General features: G+C 43.8%; 1 protein-coding gene across 3 annotated transcripts in view; it reads right to left on the reverse strand.

The window, feature by feature from the left end:
• The window catches only part of PHRF1 (PHD and ring finger domains 1), a 33,017-nt gene extending 16,368 nt beyond the window's left edge, over positions 1 to 16,649 (reverse strand). For 2 of the 3 annotated variants that reach the window (XM_026059087.1, XM_026059085.1), the window contains exons 1-8: positions 16,542 to 16,649; positions 9,537 to 9,651; positions 9,065 to 9,187; positions 7,344 to 7,573; positions 6,194 to 6,277; positions 5,014 to 5,135; positions 852 to 949; positions 192 to 364 (exon numbers count right to left, since the gene is read on the reverse strand). In XM_026059087.1, coding sequence (XP_025914872.1) covers positions 192 to 364; positions 852 to 949; positions 5,014 to 5,135; positions 6,194 to 6,277; positions 7,344 to 7,573; positions 9,065 to 9,187; positions 9,537 to 9,627 — 921 coding nt within the window. In that variant the 5' untranslated portion in view covers positions 9,628 to 9,651; positions 16,542 to 16,649. Of the gene's footprint in view, positions 1 to 191; positions 365 to 851; positions 950 to 5,013; positions 5,136 to 6,193; positions 6,278 to 7,343; positions 7,574 to 9,064; positions 9,188 to 9,536; positions 9,652 to 16,394; positions 16,463 to 16,541 lie in introns of those variants that run through there. The other variant, XM_026059086.1, reaches the window with a different exon arrangement.
• Positions 16,650 to 17,992: the final 1,343 nt, after the last annotated feature.

The raw sequence follows: 17,992 nt of genomic DNA on the forward strand, positions 1-17,992 counted from the left end.
TACTGCAATTGTCAAATTAGAGAGTCTTGGTYACCTGCTGCACAGCCACTTGTGCTATGCCTCAATAAACTACTAACCATTTTACCTTGGACAGTCAACACTCAGACTGCTTAGCTATTTAAACTGGGGACTTGTTTCGGCTCTTCCACAAGGCTCTTTCAAAGGCTCGTTAAACAAATACTTTCAAATACCTGAATTTGTTGCGCAGTTGTTATCCGGTTCCTGTTCACCGTTGCCCTAACTCGTTCGCTTTGCCGAGTCCTGGCTATAGCTCGGGTTCGGACGTGAGGGCGTAGTCTACTAGTGGTAGGAATAACATCAGCCATAAGGGCAGCAACCTCTTCTTCGCTCACATGATCTGTATCTTGAAAGAAAAGATGCCTGGGTCATCCGCCTTTCTACACGTGAAAGAATCCAGACAAGAAGATTCCCTTTCTTAAGCCAATCACCTCCAAATGCAGAAATTCTCTCTTAAGAGAGAATGAAAAGAGATGCCGGCACCACTGCTTTAGACTGTTACCCAGAAAGAAGATTTTCTAAGTATCAAAAGTTGCTGCTACCCTGGCAATCCAAGGTCAGGATACTAATAGGTTCCTTCTAACATAATACAATGCTGTTTCATTATGCTTTTGGGCTAGCCTCAGGAAGGTTAAAGAATGCTTACACGAAGAAACTCCACATTTTGTAATTGTGGATCAAAATTTTAGTAAACAAGATCCCCTTCTCAGTCAGTAAGTTGAGGAGATGGTGTCTATCAAAACAACTGTTTTAAAATAGATCAACCAGCTGCTTCATGTGATCTAAATCAGGAGAAAAATATCTACTTTGACTGGACAACACCAAACCCTTACCTGCAGCAGCACTGATACCCATGGGGGCACAGGCTGGACAGAACCATTCGTCTACAGGGACCTCACTCAGAGGTGGATTAAGGCATTCCATGTGATACCTAGAGAGGAAAAAAATAAATACAAAAAATTTAAATWAAAAAAAAATGGTGTGCTCTATCCACACACTATATAATGTGATCACCCCACATGCAAAGACATTTACTTAAGCTTGAAACCATGGTCTATGCATCTGCTTCTATCAATCCCCAAAGAAGCAACCCTACCTGATGGTTATACCAGTCTCTTCTAATCTAGATGGCATTTTGATCATTTTAGGCTCAAAAAAGCTCAGAAAAGTGAGGGTGTTTGCCCTCATTGTTTCCTGTATACTTGGTATTTGAACCCAAGCTGCAACAAGTGTACTGACAGAGCCAAAACTGATGGCAGCAATGAGAAAAGAGAGAGAATGTCAAAGCACTGGGAGACAGACAATCTGAGAACAACATCACTTCCCTGGAACAGACGCAGTATTAACGTAACTGGTACTTATGACCACTTTATTTTGCATGCCAGACACAGGTCAACTGCAATGCCTTGATACACTGAATACATGCATCACATCCCATATGTACCAGGTGTTATGAAGAAAGCAACTGGCGATAGGGATTTCTGCATAACTGCACAAGCTAGGATCCAGAGCTTAGTTCAGTCACGCTGCTTGCGGCACTGGAGACTAACCACACAATCCTTAAACACACCCTACAGAGGACTGCGCTCATCCTGATCAGGTTTCAAAGGGAAAGAAGAAAGCATGATGCTGCCTTAGTTAAACATTGCAAAGCGTTCTTCTCTACTTCACAGACTGAACAGCTAGGTTGAACAGCCTCACCAACCACTTAGAGAAGCTATCCAGAGAAGCTCTTTAACGCTACCCAACTTCGGTTCCATAATTTGTTCCATTTGCAGCAGCTAAAACACATCCAAAGCTACATGCATCAGTAGCACAGAACTTTTTTGAAGCAACTCATACTCAAGCTACAGCGCTAAAAAGAATTAAAACAGATTCCTCAAGTAAGCGCGGTGCTTCCCATGAAAACTGAGGGCTAAGGCCAACGCGCCCAGCCAAGGAACACTGGGGGACCATGGCCTTCAAGCAAGAGCTTCAGATTAGCAGCATTTCTACAACCAACTTTGTTGTTCTTTTTCTAGAAAGGGAAACCCTCGCGTTATTTCTGACACAGTGCAGCATTCGACACAGAAGCAAGTCAAGCGAGAAGGGTGAAGCTCTTTCTCCTTTCCACAACAAAATTCGCTGTCTGGTAACATACTGCAGTGCCTAGAGCAAGGAAAGGGAAGGAGCATCCACCTGATACTCCAACCCCATCTCCCAGCAACACAAAACACCGCAGGGAGACCACCACAGCTAATCTTCCTTCCACCCACCACTCTGGCTTCAGATTCGTCTTTCAAAACCTGTTCCTACTAGACTCAGTTTACAACTTACAACTAAATATCACTTTTATTCTAAAATATATTAATTGTCAATACAAAATGGATTACTGTGTTCCTCTTGCATAAGAGATTACATCTTAACAGAAGAGATTTTTTCACTCTCTCTTTTTGCAGAGGCAAGAAGATAAGATTGAAAAACTGTTTGCAATAAAACATTACTTAAAAGAAATAGAGTAACAGAGCATTTTCCTTGTCTGGTGAAAAAAGAGCTCCTTTTCCAATTGCTAGCTGCCAGGAATTAAATAACTTCCCCAAAGTAGTATTCTGACAAGTAATGTTGTTAAGTTCAGGCTAAAGTCATAAAAAAGTGCTTGTAGCAAGAGCTTCATTATATATATTTTAGATTATCTCTGAGATTTTCTGAGGTCACATTATGACCCAAATGACATGGAAAGACTTTCAGCCCTAAACCCACGGACAGCAGGAGAACCTATTGCAACAGCTATTTAGATCTTCTCATCTCCTGGAGAGGGAAAAACCTAATCATGGTAATTAAACTCAACGCCAAACCTTATAGATAGGGAAGATGATATCTGTTTTTTTTTAAAAAAAATTAAATTTGATTTTTAYGCACACACATTCTCTCGGATTCATTCACTTGCGCTCTTGCACCAACTGCTCACAAGCGCCAAGACTTTGAGTGCCCAAGGAGCCTGGCCAGGATCATGTGCACACAACACAAAGGACAAGAGACGCTTCCCATCGAGTCCTCATCAAATCTCCTGGGTTGTGTGTGACCAGCAATGATGAACTGATTTTGAACTTGCATTTTATACCATTYAGGAATGGATACTGTTTGGGATCTTTTGCCCAATTATTTTGTCTCAGTCCTCACAAACCATAAGGAAAACAAGAAACTTATGAAATTCAGGAATTTTAGCCATGAGTATTTGGCTATGGATCTAGCCCTGTTCTTCAACTTCTTGACACCTTATCTTTAGGTCAGTGAGTTCCTTTCCTCTTCTTGCTATGCGGTCACTTGAATGAAGACACACATACAATTAATATAATTAACCCTTGCACTAGGGTCTAGACATGCACACTTCTGCATTCATACTAACCATCACACTTGTTGTCATGCTACAAATCCCCACAGCTCAGAAAGTTAGACTGTCACATTCCAACAAGACTTACCTGAACGGGTCTTTACTGGAAGAGAATTTGATTACTTAAACCGTAAGATTACTTAATTCATAAGTCATAGCATGGTACTACACAGATTAAGTATTGTGAAAAGCCAAATTAGGTTAAGACACTACCAGTTCTTAAAAATGCCAGTAAATTTGGACTTGACAGCCTTTCTGAAGCCAGTGCTGCCCTCCATATTGATGGAAACAGACAGGATGACTCCACTGGCTATAAAATTTTTGGCAAAAAGTAAATGATGAAGTTTTTACTCCAGCATCAGGTCAGACTGAGAACACAGAAATGAAACTAAGACTTGAAGCAAGCTATTTTACATTTTTCTCAGCCACAGAGAACTAGTAGACAGTATAAGCTTTTTCTTCAAAAGGTGTTTCCAAAGCTGCTAACTCTAGAAGTTTTTTTTTTATAAAGAACTAATTTTAGGAAAATAAGATTAAAAAAAAAAAAGACCTATACCAGGCTTGAAAAAAAAGAAAAAAAAAAAATCAGTATTGAGAGACCACAAAGGAAAATCTGAAGCAATACCTTGAGTTCAGATAAGACTTACGAAAGTTCAGAAAGAACTGAAAGATCTGAGGTCAGATAAGCCTTACGAAACTGCGTTAGTTCAAGTATTTTAGACCACTTGCTCAGTGTGCGGATGACATACTTAACAGGATTTAGYGTTCTTGATTTTGTCTCTTCTCTGGAAGGCAAATCAATTTATACAGAGACTACAGAACACAAAGAAAAAACTAGACTTATTAGATGTCAATTAAGCTTGCTACAAGTCATTTGTTAAAGATTATTTTGCATACTCATTGCAAGCATCTTGTTTCGTTCAGTGGGTGAGTTTTGACGTTGTCAAACTGACAGCCTTGCAAGACTGATTAAGACAGTATAATAGCTTTAAATTCTAGCAGAAGACCATAGACCCAAAGTCATGTTCAAGTGTCTTGGTGCCTCTACTGAAACACTTCAAGTTACTTTAATCAATCAAGAAAAAAAGCGTTAGGTAGAGACAGAAGTATACAAGAGAATCATTTAATAGCTGTAGCTATAGAAAACCTCCAGATTTCATGAAGCTGCAAGTCTTCAGCACTCCTCTCTCACAGCACTAACGCCAGTCAACTGGGGACAAGGCACATGCCCTCTCAAGGGGACAAAGATTTATGCTTACAGCCCCCTCGAGCACCCAGACATTCGCCCATTGCAAGGGCGAGCACAGACATCTCAGTCACTCGATGGAGGCCTGCTATCACACCAAGTCACTTAACTGTAGACCACCCAAATGGGCAACTGCACCTGCAGCATTAATGTTTGCAGGACTCTACACATATACTGCTACGTGACCAGAAAAGGATCCGTCACACTGGGAACGTCAGCACTATAAGCACACGGATGCATGTCTGGCTGCATGATGAGCCCGAAGAGAGCAGCAAGGAGCAGCCTACAGACCGGATATAGCCTGTGGACCATACGCCGGCCAGCCCTGCAGTACCATCTGCAATCACACCAGTGCTACATACATTTCAATTTTTCTTACCCTGCGTCACAACCGTCACACAGCAGCAGGCGATCCTCACGGTCACTTCTGCCACACACCTCGCAGAAGGTTGGATCATCCTCTCCATCATTACCCTGAGTTTTTGCGTTCTCAACAGGAATCTAAAGAAGAGAGCATGCCACATTTTACACGGAACCTGTCACCTCTAAAATCTACTGTTGCATTAACAGCAACTGCAGTAAACCAACCATAACAGCTGCCGCATACCAGAACCTTACTTCATGCAACACACCTAGGATACAATCAAATACTTGAAAAACACCATCTTCCTTGTTTAAGTCGGACACTGAGAACTTTAGAAAACTGCATTTTAAGAACAGATGAAATCATAATTCCCACACACACCCCCAAAAAGAAAAAAAAAAGCAGGGGGGAGAAAGCAAACTTGAACGTTTCTCACTTTTCTGATATGGGTTTGATGCTGCAGTTATTCATTCCCCTATTCAAAGGAATAATCGACTGCATTTTTTCTAAATTATTTTGAGATTAAAGTGTTAATTCCACTTCTGTTACAATGCAAACATTTAATAAGTTTATGAAAAGTCAGCAAACTCCTAGAGTCCCAGAATGACCCCCAAAAGACAAATATGTTCCTGACATTAATAAAAAAAGGGCAATGACAGCTCCTCAATATTCTTTTGCAAGAGACCACCAGCACACTGAATTTGTGCCTCTAAGAATGGGGCTACTGCTTTGTGTCTTTCCTCTTACAAACCTAACTACCACACAACATAGCTGATGACAACACATAAGGAACAGATCAAGTACATTTGATCTATGTTCTTCCTATTTGTATTACAACAGGATTTGCAGCATGCTGGGCATTTTCTCCTTATGAGCAGGCTTCATAGAAGAGCTTAGAGTCAAATGTCCATTATGCAAAACAGGCAGTTTTAGACCTATTTTTTCTCTATAGAGAAAAATAGACATTTTTCTTCCTATCGGAGCCTAAATCACACTTTAATTCATACACAATACTGCAGCAAACATGGTTAAGGAGGAAGAAAATTTGTAACAGATCTGTAAAAGGCAGTCTCAAAATAGGAAAAAAATAATTCATACAGATATCACATGTCAGATAAACATGCTAGAAACATAAGCCTTTGGACAACTATTTTGTGGAGGTTTGACTTTTTGTTTACTACAGTAGAAAGCTTACCTTTTTTAAGATTTTACCACCAAAATGTGCCCGAATACTAATGTACTTAAAGAGGATTCGATCCACTGGACAGGAGTTGGCATTCTAGAAAGAAAAATATTTTTATCTTTCTCATACAGTTAATAAGCACAGTTCTCAGTTTGGTTTTTAAAAAGGAATTTTTCAATTACTAACATAGTAAGCATTTTAACAGCTATTGGTCTTGACATTTCAAGTACTTAAATCTGACTTATCTGGTTTACAAACAGTCTATTGTATCAGAGAAAATATGCATTTTTAAAAAAGCATTTATTAGACATCTAAGATTATTTAACTATTACTCAGTTGCCGAAGTAACATCAAAGTTTTCCCAAACATTTCCTTGAAACACTGCTCACGTTTTAGGGCAGTGCACTTCTTTTGGAACAATGAGCAATTTGAAACAACTTACAAATCTCTTCAAAAAGCCCAATTTATTTATTTAAAGATTACCATGGGTGCTGGTGCAGGCACAGTAAGTTTTCTCGTAATTCTCATTCTGGGTTATGATTATCTGAACTACCTAGTTAGATGGCAAGTAACTTTGCTCTGAAACTGATGTTTTTCAGTCAATCAGCTGATTTAGTCAGCATTTTTTTTTTAAACATCCTTCCTGTGTTTAAATATTCACTGTAGCAACAGGCACTGATCTTGCATCCACAGCACAGAAGTCAATAAGAGGTAAGAGTATATACACAGAAAACCAATATTACTGTTGCCCTCACTTGAAAACAAGAATTTTACACACCTAGAAATGCACCTGCTAATGGAATAATGACATGTATTTTCACCTACTGCCTATAGGTCCAAACCCTGCTTCTCGCTTAGTAAAAGCTCAGCAAAAGTTGGGAAAATAAATGATAATACTATTACCACTCCAGGCTATCATAACTTTCAGAGAACAGAGGAACAGAACAGGATTGGTACAAGGAAAATAGATCAACACTCCACAAACACGAATCCTGCCAAATAAAGCAGTAACTCAAGTCTGTGGGGGAAAAAAAAAAGCTTAAAATAAAGCAGATATAAATACTACAGTGACCTGCTCTTATTACAGCAGAATAGAGCGATCAGAGGGGAGAGAGCAGAGCCCATCAGAAGGCCACAGGAAAGCGAGAAGCAAACAACTTACCTTAGACCACTCCACTATGCAGTCCAAGCAGAAGTAATGGGAACAGTTCTCAGGAGTTCCAACAGCCTGATCCCTAAACGTGTTGAGGCAAATTGGGCAGTTTTCACCATCCTCATCAGAAGAAATGTTCGCTCCATTTATGTGCGGCTCTAATTTCAGAGAACCTGTCATTCCCCCCACAGCAGTTTCAGTTTCCTCCTCCTCTTCCTCCTCTTCATCATCTTCACAATCTTAAAAATGAGAGGTAAGAAACAACTTTGATGTGCTGCAGAGCTTCAGCAAGGGAGAACGGTGGGGAGGGGAACTGGGATGATGACACTAGCTTACAAAGAGTTCCAAAGAAGCTTATTTTGTGGGGCTGCAAGGCCAGAGCACAGCTTCTCCGCTTTGAGGCAACAGTTTTTGCCTTTCTTTTTTTTTAATCCCATCAGTAAAAAGCACTGGATTATTCTGGCCAAAGATAAAGCCTGATAACGTGACTAGTCTTGCAAGAGATTAAAAGGACAGACCGCTGAAAAACAGCAGACAGTCACAGTGACAAGACAGTAGGTATGTCCGGCTACCACCGAACACTGAGGGCGAGAACAAAGTCATCATGAACCCAGCTTTTTTTTTTTTTTTTTTTTAAATAGACACTCTATGGGACAGGAAGCATCAATACACTTACCTACAGAAGAACAGATTTAAGACCTCACAAATAAAACATGATTTTGGGGTCCAAATCAAGAGGTTTGGGTGCGCAACTGGAGACTGCTTAAAGAAGCTTGGTTTTGAGTGAAATTCTCTTTAAAGTCTTGACATCCTTTACTGAAAGGGGTTCGTATTTTTTAGCACAAATTACTGAGACATATCTTAGCCTTCCCCTAAAACCTGCGAACTAAGTTGCAATTTTTTTCTGCTTCTTAACCTCAAAACATTTTCATTTTTTAGACAGTGAAAACAGGGTCCTTGTACGGTCTATTGAATTCTCCTGCTTGGACATAGGAGAGATTTTTTGAAGAGATTAATTGATAGCTTTTGGCACTTGGTGTCAACTTTTTAGTCTGCGCTCAAATCAATCTATCCAGGAAGTTGGAAAATTGTGCTCTTGCCTTCACAGCAAGCTCCAGGATGTGGTAATGAAAAGCTCCGTTTGTGCCTATCCAAATAACAACTGAATGCAGCAGTTGCTGAAGTCTGAGCACCTAAAGACTACACTTGCATTGTAATTAATAAATTTGAGCAATATCCACACTCCTTTCTTAAAGGAAAAAGAAGTCAAGTCTTTTTTCCGCCCTTCTTCGCAAGGTTTATTAAGAGCAATAGCAATTTATTTCCGAAACTCCCCATCACACCTTTCACTTTAGAGCTCCATGCCAAATCAAACTAAAAACAAAACAAAATTCACAAAAAATACATGCTTTACATGAGGTGGGGGGGGGGGGGACAAACAAACAGTAGGAGCCACTGCTCCTACCTGAGTAGGAAAAGTTTGCTTTTACTATCTGTACAACCCTTTGATTGGTGGGCAGCCTTCAAATACACAAATGCTTTAAAAAACTAGGATTTGCTTGTTTGTTAATTGCTGCAGGATGTGGACACAAGCCTGAAACAGCAGCATCAGAAAAGTGACCAGAAAGTGACCATTCTTAAGAACATCTGTGGATTTACAATTCATGGTCACTTTTTGGAAGGAAAGCTTTAATCCCATTCTTTCTGTAAAAATACATTAACAGACCTACCTTCTAATTCTTCATCTTCACTTTCTTCCTTGTCCTCCTCCCCTCCCTCCTCCTCAGTGTCATCTTCTTCCTCCTCACTTCCAGTATCATCTTCTGAATCACAGCTATTTCCACCATTGCTTTCTTTAAAAAGAAAAAGCAAGAAAGGAGAAAGTACCTACTTGATATGTGGACACCAAACAGACAGGTAGAACAGTGAAGGACACAGAACTCCATTACACAAAGTGAAAAGCCAGATTTCCTAGGTGAAAAATATTATTTTTCAGTAGTATCAAAGCTGCAAGTTCTGAGCAACTCCATGAAGTACGTCAGCAGTTCGAGACACAGAATTTAGAAGATGAAACAAAAATTTCTCAGGAAAAAAAAAAGAAATAAATGGCCACAAGTACTTCTTTACTTCTTTTTGGAGGTTAAAAGATAGGCTTTCAAACCTAGCGCGAGCAATGCGCCTGCACAGAGAAGATGCGTTTACCTGCTTCACTGAGGAGCGCCAGGCTCTGTCTCTTGCCCTTGCCTAGCGCAGCGTTCTTGTTTATCAGCTCATCCTGGCTATCATCCTCCATGGCAGGACATCGGGAATCAGCTCCCTGTGAGAAAGCAGACTTCAGTGAGACAACGCACAACCTCCATAAGCACAGCAGATGTCAGCCCAGCGGAGAGTGACCAATGCMTCCGAGGACACGACTGGCAGATCCGACATCGCTCCACTGCCAAGGCCCCCACGCAAGTCACTTCTTTATCTGACAAAGATGAGGGGTCCAGACTGTAAAACTTATTCCCGGTTGGCAATTACAGTGGGTCTTTCTGATTCTTCCTCATCAGCAATAGCCTTCTGGCTGAAAAACAGCACTAGCAACAGCGCCATGGAGAACCAAAGCAGAACTTAACCAGGATTTAACCACATGAGTATTGAGCAATCACCTTTAAGCATTGCTCTTTCCCCCCCCCCCCCCCCTTGAAACACTCATTCTGACTGCAAAACTTAAGTTAGATTTATGGTGGACTCTGGCTTCGTGCTGCTGAAAAGCAGTTACTACCAGGAACAGGAGGAAGGAAATCATTGATTTGTTCTCCAGTGCGAGTCAGAGGTGACCTACAGATGAGCACATATCTTGTTCAGTGAGGTTTCAGATCACTACCGAGCTAGGTGAAACCAGCCACTTGCTAAACTCAATTTATGTGCAAGATTCAGCTTTATCTTGGACTCCTAGGTAACAGAAAAAGGCGTAACCAAATCTCCGTATCTGAAAGGAATTCCTGCCTTGCCACTGGAAGGCAGAACAAAAATCCTGCAGGCACCGAAACCATCCTGCACAGTACCTATAGAGAGCACAGCTGGAAGGGACCAGAAGTCACTGTGCCTTTTGACGGAGGCCAAGCTCTTGTATACTCTGCGCTTCAGAATCAGAGTTTACATGCTGTACGCACCAGATGACGATACACATTTCAAATCATCAAAATACTGCCTTGCTCAAATCAAAAGAAACAGGGATGACGATGAGTTTTTTTTTTTTTTTTTTTTTTTTTAAAAGAACCCCCACACACAGGCCTTTTCACACCTCTCATGAAATCCAGGAGACTCAGATCTCACAACCATTACTCCACAGGAAGGAGGAGACTCGATGTGGTGCATATTAATGCCATCAAATGAATCGCTGTGCATTAGCACAGGTTGGCAATAAAACCAACAGATACTGAGAGGTCTCATGATTGAAATGCATAACGACAATCAAACCGTAGCTTTTAATATACGGTGTTACAAAGCATTAAGGAACAAGGATCATTGTAAGCTTCTATATGCAAGTCATGGGTTAATTTAATTGACGCTTACAGAGCTAGATGTCATGTCTTAATAAGAAAAAGAAATGGGATCCTTCTACAAATGTGGCAATAAGTTTTCAGTCAGCTGCCTGTTCTCCCACCCTCCTTGCTCCACATTACATAGCTGCGTATTAAAATAACTTTTGGAACAAAACATTATGTTTTATTCAAGTGCTCTTGATGCATATCTTTACTTGTTCGCTCCCTTTCTAGGCCACATAGCACAGCTCTATGCTTAAGAGCCTTAAAAATGCACTTAAAAATTCACTAAACCAGACTAAACTGTAAATGGACTCTAATGCTTGGGCAGGGGGAAGCAGAAAAGGAAAAGGGTGTGTGTGTGTGKGGGGGGGAAGCTTCAACACTGCCAGGTTCTTCATGAAGGTTTCTCCCAACTTCATTGAGAATCTTGCCCAAACGGAGGGTTAAGCTTTTAGCTATCTTTGTGGCTGTTAACAGGAGCATTTAAAGACAATTTGTGTTGGCTAGAAACACTCAGATTCATCAAAAGCCAGTCATTCCGTGACATAACTGGAAGGATAGGAAGAAACACTCGTTTCCATTAGGAATTTTTCAAGTTTCAGCACTCTGTGTGTGTATGAATTATTCAAACTGAAACTAAATTATATAATATGCTCTCAAATGCTAAACTAGTTACAGTAGCAGAAAATTAATTGCAGAGTTACAGCTCAGAAAAGTCAGGGCAGAGATTGATCGCACCAGTTCGACAGCATGACACCAGTAGGCCTATTTCTGCTGCACTTCACAAAAGCTTCTGTAACACCAACTTGTATTTAGATTGTGCTCAAAACCTTTGTTTATATTTGCTCTCCATTTTAAGGTTGCGAGAATATAGCAGTTTCCTCTTTGACTGTCACCACCACGGGTATGGAACCACGGACAAGACTTCATTTTGGCCAACATGATGATCTTTGTCCCCCCACGCCCCAATTCTCATTAAAGAGAGGAAGCAAGCACTACAAGGAGAGTGAACAAAATCACTTTCATGAAATTTTAAAAAGACGATTCCCACATGCCCAAGTTCTGCTCAACATAGACTTTCGTAAAAGCTCCTAAAGAAGTAACGTAACTACAACACCAAATTGCATGCATTTATTCACTTCGTCGTCGTGGAATAAAACAACTGCTTGCACCACGTAAGCCCATTTTCTTCTCCCTGCTACTTCACTAGAAGACATCCTTTAAGCACAGAGACACAAAAATCAGCACTTCTGACTTCACAATCTAATCTGACATACTTAGGCTGCAAAAGCAAACTTGTACTTTGCTCACAGGCAAAACTCAGAGTTAAGACAGTCCGGTATCACAGCAAGCAATCAAGTCCCCAAGTCCAGAAAAGTCTGCTTCACAAAGAGCTTGGAACAGTCAAGGAGAAACCAACCCTGAAAAACTGAATTTAAGGTTTTAAGCTTCAAACAGCACAAATACGAGTCTAACTCTATGAACAAGCTTTTCATAACTGGGCAGCTGCTCTTAAGAAATGAAGAAGGAAATCAAAGCTGACTATACATATAAAAAAAGAGAACAAGTTATCATATTAAGAACAATAAGCAGCACGTCCAAGAGTTCTTCTTCTCCTGGGAGACATTTCAAACAAATTACCACTATGACTTTGAAACACAGACATTTATGATGTACTTCAGAGAGTTCACCCACTTGTATAAAAAAAATGGCGCTTTCATTACAGCATTTATCACATCAAAATTTTTCCTACTCCCCTGAGCTGGAACCAGCAGACACAAAAGAGAGAAGAGGGGGTTTTATTATTATCATGTAAACAAACAAGAAGTTTGGCCAGAGAGGAGGCTGTATTCATTCCTCTGAGACAAGCCTTAACTACACACCTCTAACATAAAAGCCAGAAGCGCTGAAAAGCCAACAGTTACCCCGAAGGCCATTCAACTGAAGCAACTACAGCTGCTTTGGCTTTTGGGGTGCCAAGCAGAGGGGCACTGCACCTGCCCTCACCACTGTACCCAAACCCCCACTGCTCGCCAGCTCGCTCACAGGGAAAATCCCACTGTGCGCACCACTCCGCACAAAGCCCTCGCGTCCTCCGATCCCCTCTCTTCTATAACTCATTGCGAAATTTATATTTAAGGGGAGTAATTTAGGACGCGTCCCCAGCCTGAGGCACATGAACACCAGAAGCAAGGGATCGGCTGAAGCTCTCTTGCCTTTGGATTCGGTCACTGCTTTCACCAAAGCCTATTTAAACCCCTGGACAGCTGTATCACTCGCACGTTCGCAGCCTGCACGCTGCAACAGACGCATGAACTGGCACTCACTAGTAGCTCCAACGACTTTATATATAGTTCTGTCCCTCGACACAAGAACAGGCAGTCGCACCAGACAAAGCGGGAACCCGAGAAGAGCGGGCACGCGGGACGGCAGGAAGCTATTCGGCATTGTCGCTGCAGCTCCGCCAGCACGCTGCCTGCCTCCCACCACCGAACACCATCAGGGCCTCCTCTTCTGGCTGCCCTCGCCCGTTACGCCTCACTCTCCTTATTTCCTCCTTCCTGGGCAGCTTAAGGCCTAAATAAGTAACGCTCAGGTTATTTGCAACATCCTTTTATAAGGCCCTCCCCACTCTGTCTTTACTGCCCCAAAAGTAAAAGAATCAAATTCAGTATTTAAATTACAGCTTGCACACGAGGGACAGGGTGCTGCTAAAGGAAAGACACCATACTGCTCCCTAAAAAATCCCAATTTTTCAATTTCTTATATAAAAAAACCTCGCAACCTTTTAGTAAAACATTTATATAAGAGTAATAAATGCGTGGCAGGTACCCTGTCCCTTGATGCGCATCAGTGCTTTTCCCCCAAACCCTAGGTTCCCTTAACCTGCCGAGCACTGTGCACCTACCACGGCAGGGGCTCCACCGCAGGAGAAACAGCCTTTACTATTAAGGCAGGCTAAGTTTTTACACTGAGCCACGTTTTTAATCATTTGCATTGTGCAATCAAATAGCAAATACATTCTTCAGCCTGTACTAGCAACAGGGCTTTGTTTGTTTGTTTCCAGAACACAGAAAATTAAATGTTTCCTCCAGAACAAGCGTTTATCAAACAAGCACTTCAGTAAACGTTTGGGTTTTTGAACCGAGATCCTTAACATTGCTACAAATCAGTATTTTAATTTGCCATGAGTACGTTTTAGCTAGAAACTGAGGGAAAGTTTCTAAGCATCAAAGCAACCAAGCTCTGAAGCAGGCTTCCAGCCAAAGTCACACAGACCGAAAATCTGCAAAACACCAACCGAGCCCCCTCTCAACCTGACGAGGAGCTAAAGGGGGGGCCTACAACAGCAAGCGACTCCTCCAGCCGCGTGCTCTTCGTTTCTAGCACGGCCCGACTCCTCCGCCGCCAACTTCTTACATTAGCCACTAGCTTTTGGAAGCAGAAGATCCACTAGACCAGGCATTCATCTTCATCTACTCGGGTAACATTCAGGATTACGCACAGACAAAGAAAACACAAGTCAGCTGGATTTTCTCACCATAACGTTTTGAATACTAATCTAATTTCATTGGCAATTATTGAGCAGTCACGTTCCAAAGAGCACTTATAACTAAATTTCAGTCTACTAAATATTCGACATGCGAGCTTTTAGCCCTCAAGGGTATATCCATTTTATTTGTTTTTTTTTCAAATCAACGAAATTATACTGTTCCCTCTGGAAAACCAATGCCACGTATCAGAAACCATTCTGCTTTGGTTCCAGCTTTAGATGCTACGCTGAAAGAAAAAAAGCGTACGTGAATTGTAAAAATCATTACTGTACATAGCTGAAAAAAAAAATCTGGATATGATACAACTAATATCTGCCAACACCACATTTTGAATGTAAACTAAGAGAAACTACGCAGGCAGTGTATTCAGATTAACCAAAGACACTAATACTTCTCCAGTCCAGAGCTGCACAGTGCCAATCTAAAAGGCACAGGGAGCTTTAAAAAAGCCCTCTAAATCTAAATTTAGATTTGACTTTCCCCTGTTTAAGTTACAAAATGATTAACTCTTAAATGCCACTATCAGGACTGCCCATGCAGTTATTTAAATATTTTAAGCACCTAAGAAACCAGTAGATAAGGCACAGAAAATTAATCTCAGAGCAGGCGAGGAACCGCGTATTTTCCCCCTATTCTTGTCGCTACCCTAAGTCCAGCTGCCCCTAATTCCAGGTGCCCAAACTGACCACCGAGACTTCCCAGGGTGTTTACGCCGCACACCGCCCGCAGCGGTTCACTCTTTGGGGACTTGGTGACACAAACAAAGCAACGCACAGACTCTGCAAAGACATTTCCGAAGCCTGTCGCCTCGCCCAGAGAAGGAAGGGGGCACTGTGGGCGTCTGCGTTAGAAGAAGCGGCCAAGCTCCGCGCAGTCCCCTTCTCCCTGCCCCTACTTTGAACCCGCCGGGTCCATTTCCCCAGTTTCCCCGTTGCTAATCCAACATCCTCCAATGCTCTCCATCCTTTCCTTTCTAAACATCCTTCTTTTCTTGGTACCAGCCCCCCTCACCGGGGAGGTCCCTTTCGCATCAGTTTTTCACACCATGCCCATCTTTAACTCACCCTTGTCCCATTTGCTTATTGTCAGGATTAAAAGCAAACAAACAAAAAAAAAACCCCACATCTTTTGCACATGTTTTTGTGAATTTTTTTGCGCGTGCACAACCATAACAAAAGGCATCAAAACCTACCGTGCTACAAGACAGAAAACAACAGGCTGAACACCTCTGCGACGTGCCATCAGCAAGCCCATGTAACAAACATCAGCAGAACTAGTAACTACAAACAAACCCTCCACCTCACGGACACTGGGCATCGGACACACTTCTGTTCTTCGGAGAAACGCATCACTAAGCACAGATGCCCTAATAGAAAAGTCTTAAGAGTACGTTTTCCAGTCTACAAACACTTTTACAATAGGCAATAAGCGATAATAATAATAATAAATAATAATAATAAGTGATTCCGGGAATAAGCTAAGATGCATAACAAAAGCTTGCACGAAAACCTCATTTCTACATGGAAGCCAAGGGATCCGCTGACTTCACCGCGAGACGATAAGTAGTTTAAACTTCTTAAAGCGCACTCGCAGGCACGCTACAAAAAAGAGGAAGGGGGGGTGGGGGGAAAAACCAAACGAACAGGCCCCAAAGCATTTCTGTGCACCTACTAAGCGATGTTTAGGGCAGCGAAGTCAGCTCGCTGCTGCGCCTCCCTGAACCGCGCCGGGCCGGGCCGGGGGGCACCTGGCCTTGTACCTTGCCTCCTCTCCCTCCGCCACGGCCGCCAGGCACCCGCCGTCACCTACTTCGGGGGGGAAAAAAATATACATATATATATATATATATATATGTGTATATATATATTCACTCATATCTTTCTCTATATAGATATATATATACGTACGTACGCACACGCGTATACACATATATAAATAAAAATAAATAAATAAATAAAGAGAGCTATAAAGACCAGATATGCACAACGCAGCGGGAAGCCCCCTCCGCTGGGCTCCGCACGAGTCCGGTCCGGCCCCGACGCCGCCGCCACAGGCCCCGACTCGGTAAAGCCGCCACCGCATGCCGCCCCGGCCCCGACTCCCGGCCCCGCGACACTCACGCGAAGAGAAAGCCGCAGGCCCCGGCGCTCACATAGCCGGGCCCCGCCAGACCCCCCCGGGATAACGGGCCAGCCGGCCGGAAGCCCCCCTCACCCGGAAGCGACCCGCAGCGCTTCCGGGTCGCGCCGCGGGCGGGGATGTGCCCGCGGGGCCGCACCACCGCGTGCGCGCGGCGGGGGGGGGGAAGCAGGCGGCGGCGCGAACCATCGGGCTGCGGCGGCGGGGGAGGGAGCGCCGCCGGGCGGAACCACTGGGAGGAGGGGGGCGGCGGGCCGTACCACCGCGGGGCGGCGGGGGGGAGCCTGGGAACCTCGGCTGTCCCCGGGCGCCCCAGGCCTGGGGGCGGCAGCAGCTTGGCCCAGCGGCCGCTCGAGGCCGCGGTGCCTTTCCTCCTTCACAGGGCTGGCGCTACCTGCTGAGCAGTGAAGAAACAGAGAAAGAAAACACAAAAAAACACTTTTTTCAGGTCAAAGGAGGTGCAGAGACAGCCTCAGTTCTTCCCAGTTTATATGCACTGGCTTTCTTCCCGTGGTTTTCCCACCAGGGAGCTCTGCCCAGGTGGCTAACTTTAACCCATCGCGCCCRTGCCGCTTATCGGCACGCATCCCGGCCACATCCCCTATTCCAGCCCCAGCAGGCGCTGGGCACGGCCACCTCAATCAGAGCTGCGATTATCACCACGAAAACCGCACACGAGGCCAGCTTTCGCCCCGGGGACGCGGGGCCCGAGGGAAAGCTGAGCCGAACGCGAGAGGAGTACGTGCCCCTGGCTGCGGACACGGCTCCCTTCTAAATACCTCTTTAAGGCAACTCGGATCACGGCTGTTTTTTTTTTTTTTTTCCCCCTTCTAAGCGCGTGTAGCTGCTCTCAGCCCAAATGTTCCCGTTCGTGCGGGTGATCGCACGCACGTAAAACTCTTCCCCACCTCGTGTGTTATTCCAGCAGCCGCTATTTTCTGCTTGTCCTGAACACTGGGGGGGAAAAGGAGCCAGGCCTCGCTCCCGCTCCCACGCAGAAAGTTACGTGTGCCCCGGCAATCGCAGGGGAGAAACACGTCCCTTTTCCCCCCAAAAAGCACCGAGTGGAGCGAGACACGGGCCGGCGTCATGGGTGGGAAGATAGCGGGCGAAGGCAACGCCGCGTTTTCCAGAGAGCAGCGCAGTTTTTGAGGGTGGGACGCGCTCGGGCAGGGGATGCCCAGGTGCAAAGAGGTGCGTGGTCCCCACAGAGGAGGATTTGGGCAGGATTTGCCGTTTTTTGGGGAGGGGTAATTCGGGAAAGGCCCGTGCCACGGCTCTGGGGGCAAACTACTTTCCCCCCCGCGGGGTGGGGGGCATCGCGAGCCGGATGAGGAAAACTAAATTAAAAAATAATAATAAATTACAAATAAAAAGCGGCGGGTGAGCAACGGCCGCCGCGAGGCCCACGCGCCGCCAACGACCCCCCCCC

The sequence above is a fragment of the Apteryx rowi genome, unplaced genomic scaffold (assembly GCF_003343035.1).
Source record: "Apteryx rowi isolate R43461 unplaced genomic scaffold, aptRow1 scaffold_152, whole genome shotgun sequence".
In the NCBI taxonomy this organism is placed as follows: domain Eukaryota; kingdom Metazoa; phylum Chordata; class Aves; order Apterygiformes; family Apterygidae; genus Apteryx; species Apteryx rowi.